Source organism: Drosophila biarmipes, chromosome 2L, assembly GCF_025231255.1.
Source record: "Drosophila biarmipes strain raj3 chromosome 2L, RU_DBia_V1.1, whole genome shotgun sequence".
NCBI classification, from domain to species: Eukaryota; Metazoa; Arthropoda; class Insecta; order Diptera; family Drosophilidae; genus Drosophila; species Drosophila biarmipes.
The window spans coordinates 5302665-5322808 of record NC_066612.1 but is presented as its reverse complement, the minus strand read 5'-3'; the positions used below and the strand labels follow the sequence as shown (position 1 = coordinate 5322808).

The following is a 20144-nucleotide window of genomic DNA, read 5'->3' as shown; positions in this document are numbered from 1 at the left end:
CTTAAACCAAAATAATTAATCAAACATAGAAACTACATTAAAATATTTGCATTTTTACGGGGTTTAAAGTTCATTTTTTAGTTATAGTATAATCATAAAAGATGGGGTTAACTTATTGGTTTTTTAGCATTACCTAAAAACAGGTTTTTTAAGTTTGTCGTACAGAAATTAGTCGTTTTTGAATTTCCCGCCTAGTCGATAACAATTCGATAGTGCAACATATGTTTTTTGCGCCTAACAACACACTTTTATGCAACAGGGTGTTTAGAGTACTCGAAGTTGTGGCTGTTAAGTCAATGAAAACAAACACAGGAAGTGTAGTTACACTTTTTATTGTTTATTTCTAATTTTAAATTATTTCTGACCGCGAAAACACTACCGAATCACTTGGAAAAGCGCACCTTCTGGTGCCGAAACTTGGTAACATGTTCCAGGATAACAAGGGCTCTGACATACCACCAATAACATGCGGGCCAAACCCAGCCCCTTCTTTTTATAGATTTTTGGAGGATAACTAAAGGTTGGTTTTTCTTGGTTTCAGAGCGATGGAGGAAATATGCCGAGTTTGCCTGGGCACCTACGATGATATGGTCAACATATTCAAGGACACCGGAACACTGGGACCTACAATTCCGGACATGATTGCCCAGTGGTCGGGCTACCAAGTGGAGAAAGGCGACTCTCTTCCTGAAAACATTTGCTCAAGCTGCTTGCAAGACGCTCAACAGGCGTTCGAGATTCAACACACCTCCGAGACGGGACACCAAGTCTTGGGCCAAGCCAAGGAACTGGAGGACCTGGGGAAAGAGGACGAATCCTACACAATTTCAGACTCTGAGTGCGGGAAAAAACAACAACCAAGAGAGGAAACGAAGGACAAGCTTCTCTTATCCAAGAATGATCAATCAGTTGTTGATTTTAACCAATCCGATTGTGAGTTTCCAGAGGATAGTAAGGACAGTAAGATGTCAGTCGAAGAACTCGATAAATCGGATAACCAGTTGAAAGACGAAGATGACGTCTTGGGAATATCAGACGATGAAAGCAAACAATCCGATTTCCTCGTGGAAGATGATGAACTCAGTGAATCAGTATCAGTCGGTGAAACTACACCCGAGTGTCAACAGGAAGATAGTAATAGTAAACTAGCGAGCGATAACACGGATTCTGGCATTGATCAAACTTTCCAGTGTCCCTTTTGTCCGAAGATTTACCCACGAAAGTATAATTTAAGTTTGCACCTCCGAAGCCACACTGGTGAGCGACCTTACCTGTGCTCCCAGTGTCCCAAGTCCTTTGTGCACAGCCACAGTCTTAAACTTCACATGACCAAGCACACTGGGGAGCTGCCGCACAAATGTGACCAATGTCGCATGGCCTTTCGAACCAAAGCGAATTGTCTTCGTCACAAGCAAAAACACTTGGAGGCTTCTACGGGGTCGTATCACTGTTCCCACTGCTCAGAAACATTTGAAAATCCATCAGATCTGCAGCACCATTTCGCGACTCACAAAAGCAAAACGAATAAGTGTCCCAAATGCCAGGTGGTGTGTGTAGATCAGATACAACTCAAGCAGCACCTCAAGACTCACGATGAGGCAAGGCCCTTTAAGTGCACTCACTGCTCCAAGAGCTATAAGCATCGGAGCGAGTTCAACCGACATGTACGGGGTCACACGGGAGAGAAGCAGTTCACATGTGATCAATGTCCCAAGGCTTATGTGCACAAATTCCAACTGACCCAGCACATGCTTGTTCACTCGACCGCACGTCCAGCTAAATGTGATTTTTGCTCGATGGCCTTTAAGCGAGTGTCCGAACTTAATCAGCACCTAAAGTTCCACAGCGAAGACAGACCATTTAAATGCGACTATTGTCCAAAGGCTTTTAAGTACCATACTTCCATTCAGCTGCACACCCGCATCCACACGGGGGAACGGCCATATAAGTGTTCCGAGTGCCCAAAGAATTTTAAGCAAGCGAGCGACCTGAAGCGACACATTCGAACCCACACGGGAGAAAGGCCGTATAAATGCAGTTTTTGCCCCAGGGCTTTCATAGATCTCACATCGGTTAAGGGGCACATGCGGACGCACACTGGAGAACGACCCTACAAATGCACGTATTGCGACAAGACCTATTCGCAAAGTTCTACTCTTAAAGTTCACATCCTGTGCCACATGGAGGAGTTGAAAGCTGGACCTTCATAGGACTTCTAAAGTTAGGTGTTACTTTGTAAGGAGAGTATTCTTCAATATATATTCTATACTAAATTGAAAAAATACTAAATATGCAATAATATATTTCAAATACAAGGTTGTAAAAGAGTTTTGAATATCTTGGAACTGAAAAAAGTCCGTATATTTTAATTTAACTTAAAATAATTACATAATTGATTGCATTAAATGGTGGGTCAAGATTTACCTAGATTCTATATTTTTTTTATGTACTTAGGATTAATTTTTAGAATTAAGTAACAAAAATAAAAAATTACTAAATACTACCATAATTGATGTATGACATTATAAAACCTCTGCAAGGGTATAAAAGCAAAATCGTCAATTGTTGTTTTAAATAAATTCAGTTTTTCTAAAGATTATGATAGTTTAAATTAACTACGATCTACCTTCAAAAATGCCCAAAATCGATAACAGTTCGATAGCAAAACCGATATATGCGCCTAACAGCACGGTTCACCCGGCACAGGGTGGTCAGGGTACTCAATGTGTGCTCAACTTGTACGTAAACAATCCGCGAAATAGTTTTGTAATTACAGGTACTATAAATTATAATATACGGATTGTGTACAAGGGGTCGCACAAAGGTGAGCAGGTTTATGATGAAGGGGGTTTTTATTAAAGTGCAACCCTCTCTGTTTCAGAGCCATGGAGGAAATATGCCGGGTGTGCCTGGGGCACTACGATGACATGGTCAACATATTCGAGGGAACGCTAGGACTGGTACCTTCTATTCCGGACATGATAGCCGAGTGGTCCGGCTACCGGGTGGAGAAAGGAGACTCGCTGCCCGAAAGCATATGCCTGGGCTGCTTGGAAGACGCCCAGAACGCTTTCGAGATCCAGCAGACCTCCGAGATGGGACACCAACTGCTGTGCCAGGTCAAGGCAGCGGACCGCATCGGGAATGCTCTGCGAAAGGAGGAATACTTCACAATATCAGACTCTGAAAGTGAGGCATCGAGGACTGGCCATCCACTCAAGGACACAGCATTCGCGGCAAACCCACCAAACAAGGAAACAAATGCCCAGCAATTCGATAGCCCTACTGTGGAGCTGAACTCCTTGGAGGATGAGTTGTGCCGCGGCCAACCTGACCCATCCATGTACCAGTTTTCGGAGGACAGCAACAGCAAGATATCAGTTGGTGACGTCGAACCACCAAATGGCTATGTTCAGGATGAAGTCTGTGAAATATCAGACGATGAAACCAAGTCATCAGATTGTCAAATTCAAGAGGACGCCAAGGGTGAAGTATCAGTCAAGAAAGATGAGTCTCCCCATAGTAAAGTTGGCAATAATGATATGGAGGATAATGAAGGGCGGCCGCACAAGTGCCCCCTCTGTGCCAAAACCTTTGCACGCCATTGTAGTTATAAGAATCACCTGAGGACCCATGCGGAGGATGCGGACTCTGCCTCAGAAGCCAGTACTTACATTCCAAGTGACAAACGGAAAGGTCCACGTAAATCGGATCCAGCGCAGGAGTCTGTAAAGGATAGCACTTCTTCCAAGTCCGACGACGAACCCTACCGTCCAAACCAATCCGGTGCGGAGCAATATAAGCGGGTTGACTCAAGTGAGCGCCCATTTCAGTGTAAACTGTGCCAGAAGACGTTTCAGCGCAAAGCGGGTGTGATAGTACACTTGCGGGTACACACGGGCGAACGGCCCTATAAATGTAGCCTATGCCCCAGTGCTTTTAAGCAGCAGATTGACGTTAAACGACACATGTTGACCCACACAAAGGAACGACCGCACAAGTGCCACCTGTGCGACATGGACTTTACGCATCCCTCTGCCCTGAAGGTGCACCTCCTCGACCACAAGGGAGAAAGACCATTTAAGTGCAAGCGATGCCCGAAAACTTTTAGGTTCAATGCTTGTCTGAAAATACACATGCGAGATCACACTGGCGAACGGCCGTACAAATGTGGCAAATGCTCGAAGAGTTTTAAGCTTAGAATAGATTTGGGGCGACACCCATGTTCAGGAAAGAGATATGAGCTGAAGCAAATTAGAAGCCGAATGCCTCGAAAAAAACCTCTGCTTCTGTGCGATTTCTGTCCCAAGGTTTTTGTCCACAAAAGTTCATTGACAGTGCACCTCCGGGTGCACACAGTAGAACGGCCATATAAATGTGATCAGTGCACCAGCACTTTTAAGCACCGCATCGACCTAAAGCGGCACATGTCAACCCACACAAAGGAGCGGCCGTACAAGTGTTCGCAGTGCGACGCGACCTTTTGGCATCACCTGACCCTCAAGGTACACGTGCGGGATCACTCGGGACTTAAGCCCTATAAATGCGATCATTGCCCAAAGGCTTTTAGGTATCGCACGTCTCTCAAAGCACACATCGATGTTCACTCGAAAGAAAAGTCCTATGATTGTGACGAATGCCATAGACGTTTCACCCATCTTTCCAACCTTAAGCGTCACAGGACTATGGGTCACAATCGAAATTTCAAGGTAAAAAACAACCTGGAGGAACACCTTAAGACCCATTCGAGTGAGAAACCCTTTAAATGTAATCGCTGTCAAAGGACTTTTAAGATGTATTCCTCGTTCAAGGCGCACAAAAGTGTACACATAGGAGAAAAGCCGCATAAATGTCCTTATTGTTCGAAAGTATTTGCCTATCAAGCCTCTCTGACGTCGCACATCCGGTCCCACTCGAAGTTATGAAGTAGCTAATGGCCATCGTGTTTTACGCACCTATTCCACCTCAGGGAAAAATAAAAATAAATGTAGATTTACTCGTATTATATTTATTATTAAAAGTTTAAAGACTAAAAAAGTTTTACCTCATTTTGCTAACATCTAGAATCCTTTTCAGTTAGTAGCAGATCCCAACCCAAGCACTTAATTTTCTGAAATGAATAATAACAAGCCCAACACTTTCTATCAAAATCGTACTCGATTTATTGTTTCATAACGCCTTAAACTAACTTTCAATACTCGGCATTCGCTTTAAAACTCAACAAAATTAAAATCGTAGGAGAGCCCGCTTAACAATACTACATAACGTAATCGTAAACAATGCAATGAATTAAAAATAAGTTAGCACATTGAGAGGTTTAGAATATCTAATCGAAGGTGATGCATGAGTTGCTCTACAAGCTAGACAGTAATTGTAAAAATATTAAAGAGAGGTACGTTAAGGTCCAAATGAACTACAAGCTAAGGCACCGAATTGGTAGCAATCGCAATGGGCCAGGTGGTGGGTCCCTTCAGCACAATATCCTCCAGAGCATTCTTGATCTTGATGAAGCGTCGCTTGAACTCCAAACCGCAGCCCTTGGACAGCCGGAAGTCCACCAGAATCTTGCCATCCATCTCGATGATGTGCGCCTTGAAGACCAGCCGCAGCTTGTTCCGATCGACGGTGGAAACGGTGACCACACCGTCGTCACCCACTTTGCAGGTATAGCCACCCAGTCGCTCGATAGTGCCCACCAGCCGCTTGATGGTGTCGTCCCACCGCGTGGTCACAAAGAATCGCGTCATTCTCCGCACCAAGCGCTGGAAGTAGTTCTGTGAGGCGCTCTGCGTCTGGTTCATTTGCGTGGCCAGCAGGAGATCGTCCAGCAGAGCTGGCTGTGAGAAGGAGTAGCTGGGTCGTGCCTCCTGGGCGAAGGCCTGGCGATCGCCACCCTCCTCCTTGGACCGACCACTGCCGCCCAGTCGCACATTGAAGTCGTCATCGCTGCGCATGGTGGGCATGGGCTGGGAGCAGTAGTTCCGCGAGATGGAGTCCTCCAGGCCGCTGCTCAGGTGGGCGCTCGACTGCAGGCGCTGCCTCTTGGCCTTTGGCGAGCAAATCTCCAAGGCAGCCGCCGAGTCCACCAGGTCATAGGAACGTTCTGTGGAAAAAGGGAATATTTTTAAAACATTAGAATCAGCCAATAAGAGTTACAAAAAATGTGCATTAGGTTTTGTTTAGAGCAAAATAAATATATAAAAGTGGTGAAAAAGTAAAACACACAAAAAGCAACTCAAGCATAATGCAAAAACCATTTGGTTTTTGGTAATAAAGCTCTATGGAACCTGGACACACCATACAGCTAAAATCACCAAAGAGCAAATAATAAGCAAACAAAAGAGCAACTCATAGGTAATAAAACAATAAGGATACCAAGTAAACACACCGATCATAATTTATAATATTAATATCAAGTAATCACTCCGTTTCAAGTTGTAACTGATGATTGATCTGCAGAAGCCAATGCTTTGGTAATCTAGCTTTATGAAGTAGTTTAAATCTATCATACAGCTAAAGCGCCAAAGCAGCGGCAAGGCAGCTTCCTTTTCAAAAACATAGAGCACTTCTTATATTATATATACTATTTTGTATTTCTTTGTAGAGAGGGCCTCACCGGCAGCGCAGGTACAGAGCGAGTCCCAAAGTGTCGAAAGCATTGAGAGTCACTAAGTACCTGAGCCACCTAGTAAGCTTGAATTCATTTTCCACTGATAAAACACTTATCCACAAGCACTTTGCATGTATAAGGAAACAGCTCGTACCATTGTCTGCAAACTGCATGTTGCACCACTTGTGATCCAGGGTTTTCTCCAGGGTTAGCCGCGTGCCGGGACTGGTGGCCAAGAGCTTGCGGAGCAGCGAAATGGCCAAGGTGTCCAGCTTGCTCCAGGGCGTCTGCAGTTGCCAGTGGTCGTTGTCCTTCCAGTTGATGAACTCCGTGCAGCTGCTGGAGGGCTGATCCCAGGGCAGTTCTGAAAGGGGCATCGGAAATCGTATTAACATCATATCAAATCAGATCATTTCAAGTGTAGATATAGACAAAACACATGACTTGGCAAGCGGGTGAATTTGGATCGAATCATTCCTGTATTTGTGGCTGTCTGAGGTTGGTAGCTGGTGCGTTGTTAAGCAATTTAAGCTGGAGCTTTGGTATAAAAGCTTTAGATGATATACAATGTGCGTCGTGAAACAATCTACAGCTAGAATACCAAAGAAACAGCAAAAATGATAAGTAGTGCAAGAGGAGAAATGTGAGCATGGAACCGAAAAGAAATGCATGTGAGGCTGATTCCGTTAAATGCGATGGCAATGCTCTGGATTTCTATCTGTTCTTATATGGTTTTCACTGTCTTCTGTATTTCTTTTCATATGAGAGTGCACAAAAATCACGCAAAAAATAACACAAAAATTAATTAGCCAAAAAGGAGAATGCAAATGGCAGGCGTTGCTCTGGAACTGCACTTACCACCCGCCAGCATGGTGACCAGAATGACGCCACAGGACCACAGATCCGCCGGCTGGGCGTGATAGGCCTTCTGGAGCACCTCGGGCGCCACGTACGGCAAGGTGCCGCAGCGTTTGTCCAGCAGCCGCTCCTTGCCCTTGCACCTGCTCCATGACAATGCCGAAATCACACCGGTCGTCGGGAGTTTGGGGGAGAAAAATGTGAAGAGAACATAAGGAACAGAGAGTTAGTTAGGGCTTCAGTCAGGAGATACACAGGCAGAAATATCAGGTATTTTTTAAATTTTCTTATGATTATTACTACGCTCTTTGTAACATAAACATTTTACTAATAAAAGATGTTATGAATTATCAATGTAAATGTTGTTTGAAAAACTCATTTTATATTCCATCTAAATGTTCATATTAAAAGTAAGCATATGTTCCATTTTCTTATCATTATAGTTTAACAACATATTCATATAACAAAAAACAATAAATCTCTAATCTCTTCCTTAAAATCTCTTATTCAAATTTTAAAAATATACTAAAAACAAATGTTTTAATAAAAACCTATGAAACAATAAAGTTCCTTTTAGAATTTTAATATCAATCATATTGATATGCAAGTGTTTTCTATAAGAAATAAAGTATGTAAATCTGCATGACAAACAAACTTAGATAACGTTATAGGAAGTACTCATTTGTTTTCTTTTCCTCCCCGCCAGAATTACCCATTTATTTTCTTTGTGTAATTGATCCCCTTCGATTATTTTGTTTGAGCAGAGAGCGAGCTCCAGCCGAAAAATTCAAGCAAGATAAGCTCGGGTTCTGTCGCATAAACAAATAAGCTTTACGACGCCGAATTGATGATTTAAACGAAGTTTGGAAATAAACTTATAATTGCCGACTGCTCTTTTTTGCGCTGTTTTTAACTATTTTAAACTCTCTAATGCAGGCTAACGATTTAAATGAGTTTTCGCTTAGTTGCAAACTAAGACCACCAGGGGCATGTTTAGTTTGCCTGTTTGTGCCGCCAGCGTTTTCAATTAACTATGCTGCTTGCTGGTCAGTTTGGCGATGAAAAACTTTCCCCACCGGTTAGCCAGCGTTAATGGATTTTATACGTTTGCTTTAATTGACTGCAGGGCATTTTTTAACGCACCTGTTAAGTTAAGGTTTTGATAATCAGAAAAACCAAAGTACCGCGAACCTAAAGCTGGTTTGAAATGTATCCCTTTCCATTTCCTTTCATAACCAATCGATAGTGTTGTACCTAATACCTAAACATGGTGGCCATGCCAAAGTCCGATATTTTCACGTTGTCGTGCTCGTCCAGCAGCAGATTCTCAGGCTTCAGATCCCGATGGGCGATCCCACGCTGGTGCAGATAGTTTAAGCCGGACAGGAGCTGTGTGAAATATCTCTGGGCCTCATGCTGCGGCATTCCCACATCGGGCTCTGCAAAAGGTAAACAAATTAAAAAATAGGGTTAAAAAAGTTGAAGAATTCACTTGTTTTTTCGATAAATATAAAGGCAATTAAGGTGCGCAGGGAAGGACAGCTGTCGCGGAAATTGAATTGCAATATTCAACCGTATTTGCAATGTAATAAAGTTATGTTGCATCCCCTCCTTTCTATATGTGTTTGTATTTCTTTATGGATATTTTACAGCGGAACTCGACGCCTGGAAAATGGGAAAAATGTGCAGCAGCGCAAAACCACCCAGGGCAGGTCAGTTGGGCAGGTGGAAAAACAAATGTAACGCATCCTGATGTGCGTGTGGGTGTGTGTGTCAAGGATTTATGGGCTTAGCCGGCTGCAGGTCCTTCCTCGGAACCACAACAGCAGCAGGAGTAACAGGACGAGACAGCGGACAAGCAATCAGCAGTTTTATGAAATTTTAATCAAAGCCCGTGAGCAAACAATGCCAAAATGTTTGTTTAGCTGTCATGTTTACCTGTTGGTTTTGTAGTCAAACCAACTTGGCTTCTAGCCCTACGTCTTGGGGTTAGTAATACATTTCCAACTTTAAGATAATATCTATTACTGTATTACTAATGCTTCTTAAAAAGACATCTCATATTTTCTATCGGTTAATGTATAGCTTGTTTGAAGTGTGCTTTTATATTTGTATATTTAAAAAGAATAATGCAACCAACCACTACGCCTTCCCCAACTATTCAGCCACCTCGGAGTTAGAGTGGCACTCGGATGCGCAGTGAAATAATGCGGAGGCGGAGATGCACAGATGGAGAAACAAAGGACCCCACAAAGCAGAGGAGGTGATCACCTGGGGTTACCGATAGCTAGACAGATTGTATTTCCCCCGCCTTCCACCTGATTGACTGTCAAAGGCAGCCACATCCTGCCTATGGGATCAAACGTCATCATCTCATTTCCCCCGTCCATCCGACACTTATTGATTTTACCCCAAACCCACCTTGTTCCGGCTCTGGACTCCTCCATTTTGGTGGGGGCAGGTCAAAGGCGAAGCGAAAAAGCTGAGTTATGTTTAGAAATTTGCATCGAGCTGATGGAATTTGCCATTTTGATTGAATAAATTTGCTAGTTCTTGAGCTGAACATTTTAAGGGGAAAGGATTTTGAAGGATTTTCTAAAGAAATGTTATTTCAGAATAAATATAAAGTGTTTTTCACATCAAAGTTCAATTAACATACGGATACTCATGAGATTCCTACCAATTTAATTGACTTTTTTATTCCAACTAATTTAAAAGAAAAAACAAACAATTGACGAGTAAAAACTTCCAAGTAATCATTTTTCAAGCCAAGCTGCATCAATTTTCATTGAGTTTCCCAAGCTCCCTGCTTTCATTCTCGCTTCTGTGTTTCCTTGGCTTCTTGTCACTCTCAATTTGTAATGCCTTAAATGTTGATTGTGCAGGGGAGATAAAGTTGGGCAGGTGTGCCACGCCCACATCTATAAGCCCCTGCACCCGCCCCCATCTGCGTGCCACATTGTTTGCCATTCATTTATCATGTGGCATGCTGCTGGTTGGCGCCATTTGCACAACTCTTTTGCCAGGCGTAAAATTAAATGGAGGCGACTGCATCATGCACTAGGAAAATGTACCACTATCTAGAGCTTAATTAATATTTTTAAATTATTTATAAACTTCATTAAGTGAAAATTTACTACAAATTAAATAAGAAAATATGTAGTTTTTTATTTAATTCTAGCTTAATTTAATCATTTTAATAAGATTTCGCTGGATGTTAGAACTGGTTGGGAATTATAACGTCGTAAGATAAATATACTCCGAAAAACTGATCTATGCCTTAATATGTTCGAGAAAACAAGTTTATTTCATGAAACTATTAGGTTTTAATATAATTTTTATAAGCAGATAAACAATGTTCCCTTGCAAACGCATTTCTTTCAGTACCTGTAAGCCATCTGATATCTGTGTTTAAGTATGAAACGAAATATTGACAGACTTTAAAAGCTCGAGTGGCGCAAATAAAAACGGCGAGATGAAAAAGTATATGCATTTGCATAAACGAGAAGCCGAGAAAATAAGATGGAAGCAATAAAATTGCAGGATGTCAGTAACATTTTAGCATAATTAATTGCATTTACAAAGTGGGCGAAAAGTACGGTCGCCCCCGCAGTGGGAAATTATGCAAGGCCATGGAAATGGGGGAAATTACTCGAAAATTTCGTTTGTAATTGAAGCATAATTTATATGGAACCCCCATTCTCGGATTGAGTGAATGGCCAAATCGGTTGGGAATCCATAAGCTCACCCGATTTCAGGGTCCTCCTTTCCGTCCCCCTCCCCATTTTGGGGGTGTATAAGCTTAATGAATGCATTTCTGTGCAAACAGACAATTAAACTCACACACACGCGTCGACAGTGGAGGACATCTGGTTGCGTGTGTGCATCTCCATTATGTTTCATTTGCATATTGAACCTATTTATGGCAAGCCATTCATTGCCCTCCGCCTCCGCTCCATCCCTACGGGCCACCCCCTCTGCTAACCAATTTTCTATCCTGGCTGGCAAAAGGATGCTTTGTTGCCCCACCAACAGGCGACAGGCCGCTAAAACCATAGAGGAGATGCAAGCGTGATATCTGATGATGATTCGATTTCGTGAGTGGCTAGGTAAGTGATTGGGAGATGAATTAAAGTGACATGGGCTATTGTCCCCTTTCCAAACATAAACCACGTTCTAGATAAACTCATTTTCTTAAGGTGGAATAATAGGCTTATAAGAGCGGTCAGCAGTCTTTTATAGGGAATACCTCTACTCATTCTCTGCCGCCACACGTATAGTGTACATACACGTAATGAGCTGCCTTGTGTGAAATACTTCCTATAGATTCAGCTGTAAATTTAATATATAAAATTAAACCCTTTTAATAGAGTAAAAGTTCTGTGTACAAGTATTGTTTAGCTGTCTAGATAATTTCCCTCAACAATTACAGTGCCCATCACTCGGACTTGGCATCATCTCTAAATATCATTAAAAATGGCTTAGCAACCGGGGACTAAATATGGCTGCCACACGGATTATTACACCAGCGCCCCATGCAACATCCCCTGCCGGGAGGGCGCAGCAAAATGATGCTGATGATGATGACGATGGTGATTGGGAATAGGCGAAATCGGGGGCGGTCCAGGATGAGGTGGTGGCAATCAATGCAAGGACGCCACTTCCATTAGGGGCAATCTCTCTCCGTTTCCACACTCGCTGCTCCTCGGCTGACCTTTTGCCGAGCTGTTAATATTTATGAAAATGCCACGAGCCTGGCACCTAGTGTCCGTCGTTCCTAGCCTTTCCATTTGCCACCCACCCCTACCCTCTCCGCCTGCACATTTGGCAAATTGTCATTGCAAAAGAGACAGAAAGCTGGCGTAATCAAGATCCGTATCTTGTCAGTCTGATTTGTCGCTCCCGCTGCTGCAGGAGGATTATGTGGCTGTGTGTGCGTTCCATTTCGATTCACTGGATGGCAGGCGGCAGGCGGCAGGCAGGAGGAACCTCAAGTTGCACCCACAAAAAGTACACCAAGACCGCTGTCAGTCGGTTTGTTTTGCCCATATTGGCATATTTGCCCCGTCTGGCCGACGTCTATATGACTATGTGGCATCTGCGCCAAAAGCCCCCTCCTCCTCTGACTGCTCCTAGTTTATTTCCCACTCGGATGAGTTTCGAATGTAGGATGATGCCACTCACACACAGAGTCAGGAATAATAATGAAGCATAAACAAGAGCAATCTTATCAAACCATATTGAGAATAAATAGTTCATGAAAGAAGTGATTTCTTTATATGTAGCCGAGGCAAGGAGTCCTTTTTCTACCTGCACATATTTTAATCACTATCGAAATCATTGTTTGTGCAACTATAATCTTCCCTGAGACATTACCTTTCGAAGTCCCCATTCACTAAGTGGATTTCAGTAATATTCTCAACTATTTCAAAGCCCGCTTTGAGGGACAATTTCCTTTGTTGCATTCTATGGTTTCATGGCATGGTGGCCAAGTTTCATCCCAGGATTCTGGCTTATGGCAAGTTGAGTGGCCAACAAACTTTAAGTAGCTCCATCAAGAGGCTTTCGCTTTGATATAAAGCTCAAATGGTGGTGACTAGAAATGCAATTGGGACTAGAAGCTCTTTTGAGATAAAGGGGGCTTAGAATGGGTTCCCATAAGCAAAATGCCATCCGTAAAAGTCTTTGGCACAAATGATAGCGCTTATAGAACTTCGAAATATTTAATAGCTTAAAAACCTCCAGCTTTTAAAGTATTTCATATTTTTGTTCACCATTATAAATTTTAAGATTGCTGATCATTAAGATTAAGTATGGTAAACTACATATTTTAATAATCTAAACAAACATAAATTAAACGAAAACTTACCAATTCGATCGAATAGCTCCCCGCCGGCGGCGTACTCGAGGAAAATGTACTCCACGGTGCCCTGCGAGCGCTTGCCGAAAAATCGCAGGATGTGCGTGTCCTGGAGCATCTTCTGTATGCAGACCTCCTTGCGCACCGAGTTCGCCGCATCCGGATGCTTCTTGAGGTCCACCATTTTCATGGCCACAGCCTCGCCAGTCTGCCGGTTGATTAGCAGCTTCACCCTGCATCGAGGACAGCGGATAGGGTCGGGGATTAGTAGGCGCAATGTGCCGCAGGACGAACTGCAACTGCAGCTGCGGCGCTGGTGTCTGTGTATCGACTGCTCTCCGTCCGGGTGCATCGAGTGCGCCGCATGTCGTACGCCGTGTGTCGGTCTGTCTGTCGTTCGCTGTACTCCCGTATTCCTCGAATTCCCCGGACCCGAACCGGGACACCGGGGACATGCGCACTGAGGAGTCCCTTATAGGGGGGGGCGCACAGCGGGCGCTTTCGGGATGAATGTATCCAGCGAATACGCCGGAAAAGTGCGTTTCAGTTAGTATTTCTTTTTTTGCTCTTTTGCTCTGCAGCATTTCCGGTTTATTGACTTCAACACGCATACAGACGCACAGCAATGCACGAGGACATTTGGCATTTTAGTTTTTAAATAAACATCATATCGTATTTACTATTTAAACAAATTTCACAAATAAAACGTAGCTTTAAAATGAATATATCATCACAATATTTATCATTGCATATTTTATGATGATTTAAGTTCTTCAAAGATCAAGGATTAACGTAAACAATAACGTAACGCAAGGGTGTGTATAAGTGATTCAATCAGATATTGTTTTGTGTATTCCTAAGCTTTAAGATAAAAAAATATATATTATGGCAATATTCAAAAATGGTTAAAAAAAATGGCCCTAAGTTTCCGATTTCTAGGTTGTTATTACGAATGACCATACTTTTATTATATTCTCCTCATAACTACGACCATCTCTATGCTTCGATCAAATTACTTGTATATGTAATGGAATTTGCAATTAATTTCGAGGACACTCACTCGCCGTAGGCTCCTTCGCCCAGAGTTTGGGCCAAAGTCCAACCCTCGACGAACTCCCTGGTGGCCGCAGGAGCTGTTCCCATTTCCGCCATGGTGTCCTGTTCCTTTTCACCCAACAGAACGCTAATAGTTGTGCCTCAGTTTCGCTGTGCTGTGCTGGCTAGTGTTGATAGTTTAATATCCGGTTGGCCGTATCCTGTATCCTTGTTGTAGCCTTGCCGCCATGTGCGTGGCGTTGTCCTTGTCATCTGCCGCCGAATTCTCGCCGAGCTTTCGCCACCTCGTGCATATCTGAAAATAAAGGAAAACAAAAAGGGGGATTAGTGGAAAGTTTACAAAAAAAAAAGAAAAAGAAAATAGGGATGAAGCGGGAATTTACAGACAACAATAACAAACAAAGCAAAACGTGAAACTTTTCTAATTTCTGTTCCACGATTCCACAACGTTCCGCGGTGTCATTCACAGTTACTCGCCGAGCACACACACAAGCGCAAACTAAAAGCACATGGGGATGCTGATTTGGAAGTTTGCGGTGTAGAGAAGCAAGAGAGAGAGAAAGAGCGAGAGAAGAGCGGCCATCGTCAACTACTTTTGGCGGCCCCTTCGCAGTGACGCCGTTAATGTTTCATCCTTTGGCATGGTCATGGTTCGTTCGTTCGCCTCTTCGGCCCTTCCTTCGGCTCTTAATTTGAGAATCCTTCGTTTTGCGCAACCGCTTTGCAGCTCGTGCGGCAAAAACAACAAACAAACAAACAGGAATGAAGCGAAGGACATGGAGTAGAGTGAAGAAGAGTACTCGTTTTAGAGTAGAATAGGAAGCACAGTGGTTGTCACAAGTTTAGCAAGCCAAGTATTAAACTTAATAAAGAAAAAATAAAATGTTCCCACCATGAAGTTAGTTGTAATTTTTCCCAATCTGCCCACTGTACTAGTTTCAGTTGTACATTTACCTATGTATGTACTTGCAAGTACACTGTGTGGGTGGATATGGGCTTTGGGGGGAAAGAAGTGAGACGAGAGAGCAGCCTCCTTCCTCAGAATCTTTCTGCCCCCAGAACTTAGCGTACTTGTATCTTCTTTTTCCCTCCCCCAATGCTTAAAAGCTCTACCATTTAAACCCGCTCCTATTCTCTAAGAAACCCCCCAACAAGCTCCACCTCTTGCAAAAATATGACGTAGTCGTTATGCTTGACTAGTTATAATTTAATGACCGCTGCTGTTGCTCTCTGAGCTTGCGCTCGAAAGAGAGAATCGGATTCAAAGAGGGAAAGAGAGGCAGAGAGAGCATTAAGAGGATGCTGTTGCTTTTTCTTGTTCAACAGGCCACTATTAACATTTTTACGCGTGTGTATGTGTACATTCAACAGAGTGGAATTTTTCCTTTTATTCGCATGGGTGTGTGTACTTGAAGGTTTCCTTTCCTTTCCTTCGTTTCGGTTTCGTTTTTCTTTTTTCTTTTCTTTTCCATAGGCTATTTTTAGGTGTCCGCCATTTGAGGAGCTTCCTAGTAAGACTTTCCCCCCGTAAAAAGTTTAAATAATTGAAAAGTTTCAAGAAAAATCGTTTTTGCATTCGCAATGAGCTGCGATTGTCATGCAAATTGAATTGGGGATTATGAGGAGAAGATAGGGGATGGATAACGACGCTTAGCATTCGTTGTTTACAGTTCCCCAAAGAGATCATTGCGAAATATCCCTTTTTACAAGGAAAATACGGAATATTTTACATAAGTTAATACATTTTTACAAATTTCAAGTTGAGAAAACTTTAATTCTAATATTTTATAAACATTGACAATGTTTTCGCCCTGTTTATTCCCATTTTCACCTGCTTCAGTTAATTTGTTTCGCAAAATATGAGATATCCTGGCTAAATTATTTACACAAAGGAACCCTTTTCGCCTTGCGACAGAATAAAAGATAAGTTTAGGTGCGGGCCAGGAATGGGTAGCTATAGGATAACATGTGTTACACTGCTTTAGCCTCAACTAAAAAGCGCCCGAGGGGCGGAGAAGGGGGCGTGTCAGAGCACGTGTTGACAGCCCAAGGATAAAACCTCAAAAGTGACGGGCAGCCGGAGGGGAAGAGGGGACAGAACGCCGGGAAACGGAGGACAGATGATACCGGATGAGTAATGAAACTCCACTAAAAACTTTGACAAGTTTTCACCAAACTTTCCACAAAAGCAGCAGAAAAAAGTTCCGCCAGAGATATCAAAGTTGGAAAAGTATGTTATGGACAAATTTCAAGTATTTAGAGAAAGAGGAGATGAGGGGTAAAGCAGAAATTAGTTTCAAGAGCCTATCTTAAGTTTCAAGATAATACTTTCAGAAATAAGATAGCAGATATTTTGTATGTATTATTATGCGTATTAAAAAGATTTCTATAAAAAGATTCTATAATTTGGAAAATAATATCAGATAATCTATAATAGATGCTCTCCCCCTCGCGGGTAGAAGCATATCCCAAAGGTTGAACCCAAATCATTAAAAAATTGTCACCTGTCAGGCAATGCTTTATAAATGATATGAACTTGTTCAACAAAGCACCCTAAATTTGTCTCGCCTTTCACGAAGGTTAAGGGCACCCTTTTTATCAGCAAAAATAAATGACTAACCGAAGGAAAAGTAAATCTCTTAACGATGTTTCTCCTTTTTTCTTAACCAGAACAGTCCGATCAGATAAATGTCTTTTCCTGCGAACACTTTTATTAGCTTTATGTAATGAAATCTGGGGAAATCCCATGACTAAACAATTCGGTGAAAATGAAGTTCGCAGGAGCAGGGGAGCGGAAAGGTGCGGGTGGGGCAAAGGACAGCTGGAAGGATCCGAAATCCGTATCCTAAACAAACAAGTTACAGAGTTAAAATCAAATAAAATTAAAGAGTCAAACGAAGCGAACACCACACTGCAGACTCAAAAGCGATGGGGTTAAAGGGCGATGGGTGGGTGGAAAAGGGCAGAGGGTGGGGACAGGAGCGGGTCTTTGTTGCCACACCAACACCGTCTCACGCTTTAGCTACACTCCAACATTTTCATGGCTTGGTGGAAAAGGCTAAAAAGCGAGTAAAGTTAAAAAAAAAGGTAACCGGTAGAAGGAAAATTGTGTGAGATGCAGGTTTCGGTACTACACAGTGATTAAAACAATGGGACAGCTATTCAAAAATGTCAATAAATAATATCACTATAAAAAGCTAAACAAAAAAGGTATCTTAATTTAAATAAACATGGGCCAGATAAGTAGGATATCTCCAAAAAAACCTAATAAATTTAAAAACTATATAATTATATGGGATTTTTGAAAATATGAATACTTCTTCTGGATAAACATTAAAGACCATTAGAGAACCAAAGGTCTGAATTTCTTTACTCTCAAATTATGTATTTCTATAAATTTCAAAAAAATGCATAGTGTTTTTTAAGTGTATTCGTAATAAATTTAAAAACTACATTATTATATTGGACTTTTAAAAACATCATTATTTCATCTGGAGAAACATTATTTGGATTGAAATTCTTTACACTCAAACCATGTATTTTCTTTATTTTTAATCAAATTCATAGTGTTTTTTAAGTGTATTCGTGGACAAGTGGCTTTTGCCCGACTGCGGGAAGGGGACGAACTAAAAACTAGTCGCCGGCTGAGTGGGCAAAGGAGCAGACTGAAAAGCAGCAACGAGTAAAATTAATGACATTGTGGGTAAGTCACATCAGGTCTGGAGAGCGTGGAGTGTGGAGTTCAAGTCCGGCAAGGAGTAAGTCAGACTATCTGCGACTAGGGCCATGGTCAGCGTGCTGGCTTTATTGGCTGATGCCAGAAAACCCTGTAATGACGTTGGTTAATGGCTGGCCCAGGCCATTAGCTCCGGTTTCTAACAGGGGATTTGGTTTCCTACCAGAGATTCAGGAGTGGGCAGAACGCAGGCGAGGATTAGGGGAAATGGATTGCAGTAAACAAATTTATGAATGCGCTTTTATGATTCGGCAGAAAGCTGAAGGCATGGGTTTCCGTTGTCTGCACAATTTATGATCCATGTGTGTTTCTTTAGCAATTAATCTTTTACTTTGCTTTTAAACTTTCCTTTTAAATTACCCTGTTAAATATAAAGGCTATAATAACCCTATAAATTAATCCCTTGATTAGGCTTATTTACAGATGCGTGACTGAATCTCATAAGCTGTTTGTTTGAGCCTAAATTAAATGAGGATCACATTACCTAAGTAGATTTTACATTTATATTAATGAAGAGTAGTCTACTTAAGTACGAAGTTTTTAAAAAATATTTTTGATTTCTTCTTACATTATTATAAGTAGTAATCAGAAGTAATGGCCTGCAACCCTAGACAGAAGGAACTGCCCCCAATCATCATCGCAGAGCCTCATGATCTGTCTCGTTTGCGATGAACGATATTGCCCACTAATTGCAGCGGAGAATGCCCGGCTTTATTGATCGCTCGGGGATTATGCAGATGCCACGGAGGCGGGTTTTTAGTTTTTCCTCTTTTTTTAATTTTGCATTTTATCTACCGGTTACAGGCGCTTGAAAGTCCACGGAGCCGGCTGGAAGACTTGGAGACCTGAGCACGCGGCGGCTCTTGGCAACAGCGGGGAAGATATAACTTCGTTACCAGGACAGAGAGTCGCTGGCTGAGGTGTGTGTGTGCCTGTGTGTGCGTTCGTATCTGTGCGGGGCCGATAAGGCTAAGCAAATACGAGTTTTGTAAAGTATTTCAATTTGAACATTCGCTTTTTTCCCATCTTATTTTATGCGCCCTGTACATGAAGCACAAGCTGCAGGAGAAGAAGCAGCAGCAGCGGCAGCAGCAGCAGCAGGAGGAGGCTGCGAACAGGAAAGCCAGAAATGAAAAAAGATATTGCATGGCCATAAAAAAGCCGCACACAGATACACACCAATACACGCCAACACGGGGGTACAGTGAGAGAAAAGGACGGGCCTAACAGGCCGGCAGACAGACGGACAAGTGGCCAGACCAGCGCTGCAAGTTTTTTCTTGCGTTTTTTATTTATTTTTTTCCATATATATTTTTTGTTTGTTGCTTTTCTCCCTGCCCCGCTGGTAGCCTCGAGTTTTTCCTTTTTATTTCGCGGGCGTTGCAAAAAAAAGCTGGAGGGGGAGAAGACGCACAAGCCAGAGAGTGGCTGCAAAAAATATAAATTAAATGCCGCATGAGCAATTTGTTGTGGTTTTTAAATACGCTTCAGAGTTAGGTGAAGTTTGTTTAGCGATTACGGATTGGAGAGTAATTTCTAAAAAAAAAATTCTAAAAGTTCGTGTTATAAAAGATGGATTTGTTCTGGATGTAACTCCTCTTGTAAAAGATACACTTTATAAGATTGGTTTCGTATTTACTTAAAATAACAGGAAAAAAAAACGTACGACCCTTAGGAAACCAATCTGTTAAGCCAATAAAAAATTGTTTCAAATTTTCTTCTACCAAAAAAGACAATTAAAAACTTTGGTATTGTGTTATATGAACTCAGAACTTTGAAAATAAGATTTCATATTATCAACTTTTGAGTTGTGATATTAAAAGTCAATAATATGGGGCTTTATATTACATTCCTTACATGAGATGAGTGTATTTGCTCATTCTTTCTGTTGAATTTGAAGTTCATTCATTGGAAATCTTTGGTTTATTTTGCTATTAGCAAAGTTTTTGATGCTGGAAACCTTTTTCCCCCATCAGGACTCAAATATTTCTTAAGGTTTAATACGAAAAAAGGTGTGGGTTTCT

The 20144-nt window shown here is 42.1% G+C and overlaps 3 protein-coding genes and 1 long non-coding RNA gene across 5 annotated transcripts in view; 3 read left to right on the top strand and 1 right to left on the bottom strand.

The window, feature by feature from the left end:
- The first annotated feature begins 284 nt into the window (after positions 1-284).
- On the top strand, positions 285-2419 carry LOC108033630 (zinc finger protein ZFP2). The gene is made up of 2 exons (XM_017108049.3): positions 285-420; positions 542-2419. The coding sequence occupies exon 2, from the start codon at positions 546-548 to the stop codon at positions 2208-2210; it is 1665 nt and encodes a 554-aa protein (XP_016963538.1). The 5' UTR covers positions 285-420; positions 542-545; the 3' UTR covers positions 2211-2419.
- Positions 2420-2689: 270 nt separating this feature from the next.
- Positions 2690-4996, top strand: LOC108033517 (zinc finger protein 883). The gene is made up of 2 exons (XM_017107863.3): positions 2690-2824; positions 2882-4996. Exon 2 carries the CDS (start codon positions 2886-2888, stop codon positions 4923-4925), a length of 2040 nt encoding a protein of 679 aa, XP_016963352.1. The 5' UTR covers positions 2690-2824; positions 2882-2885; the 3' UTR covers positions 4926-4996.
- Positions 4997-5138: 142 nt separating this feature from the next.
- Positions 5139-20144, bottom strand: part of LOC108033638 (serine/threonine-protein kinase grp) — a 21643-nt gene continuing 6637 nt past the window's right edge. For both annotated transcript variants that reach the window (XM_017108061.3, XM_017108072.3), the window contains exons 2-7: positions 14389-14679; positions 13338-13561; positions 8730-8907; positions 7469-7611; positions 6765-6974; positions 5139-6103 (exon numbers count right to left, since the gene is read on the bottom strand). In XM_017108061.3, the coding sequence (XP_016963550.1) occupies positions 5421-6103; positions 6765-6974; positions 7469-7611; positions 8730-8907; positions 13338-13561; positions 14389-14480 (1530 nt within the window). In that variant the 5' untranslated portion in view covers positions 14481-14679 and the 3' untranslated portion in view covers positions 5139-5420. The remainder of the gene's footprint in view (positions 6104-6764; positions 6975-7468; positions 7612-8729; positions 8908-13337; positions 13562-14388; positions 14680-20144) is intronic.
- On the top strand, positions 9047-10025 carry LOC127010770 (uncharacterized). Its single transcript, XR_007763557.1, has 2 exons — positions 9047-9456; positions 9634-10025. It is a non-coding gene; the product is annotated as an uncharacterized LOC127010770 (long non-coding RNA).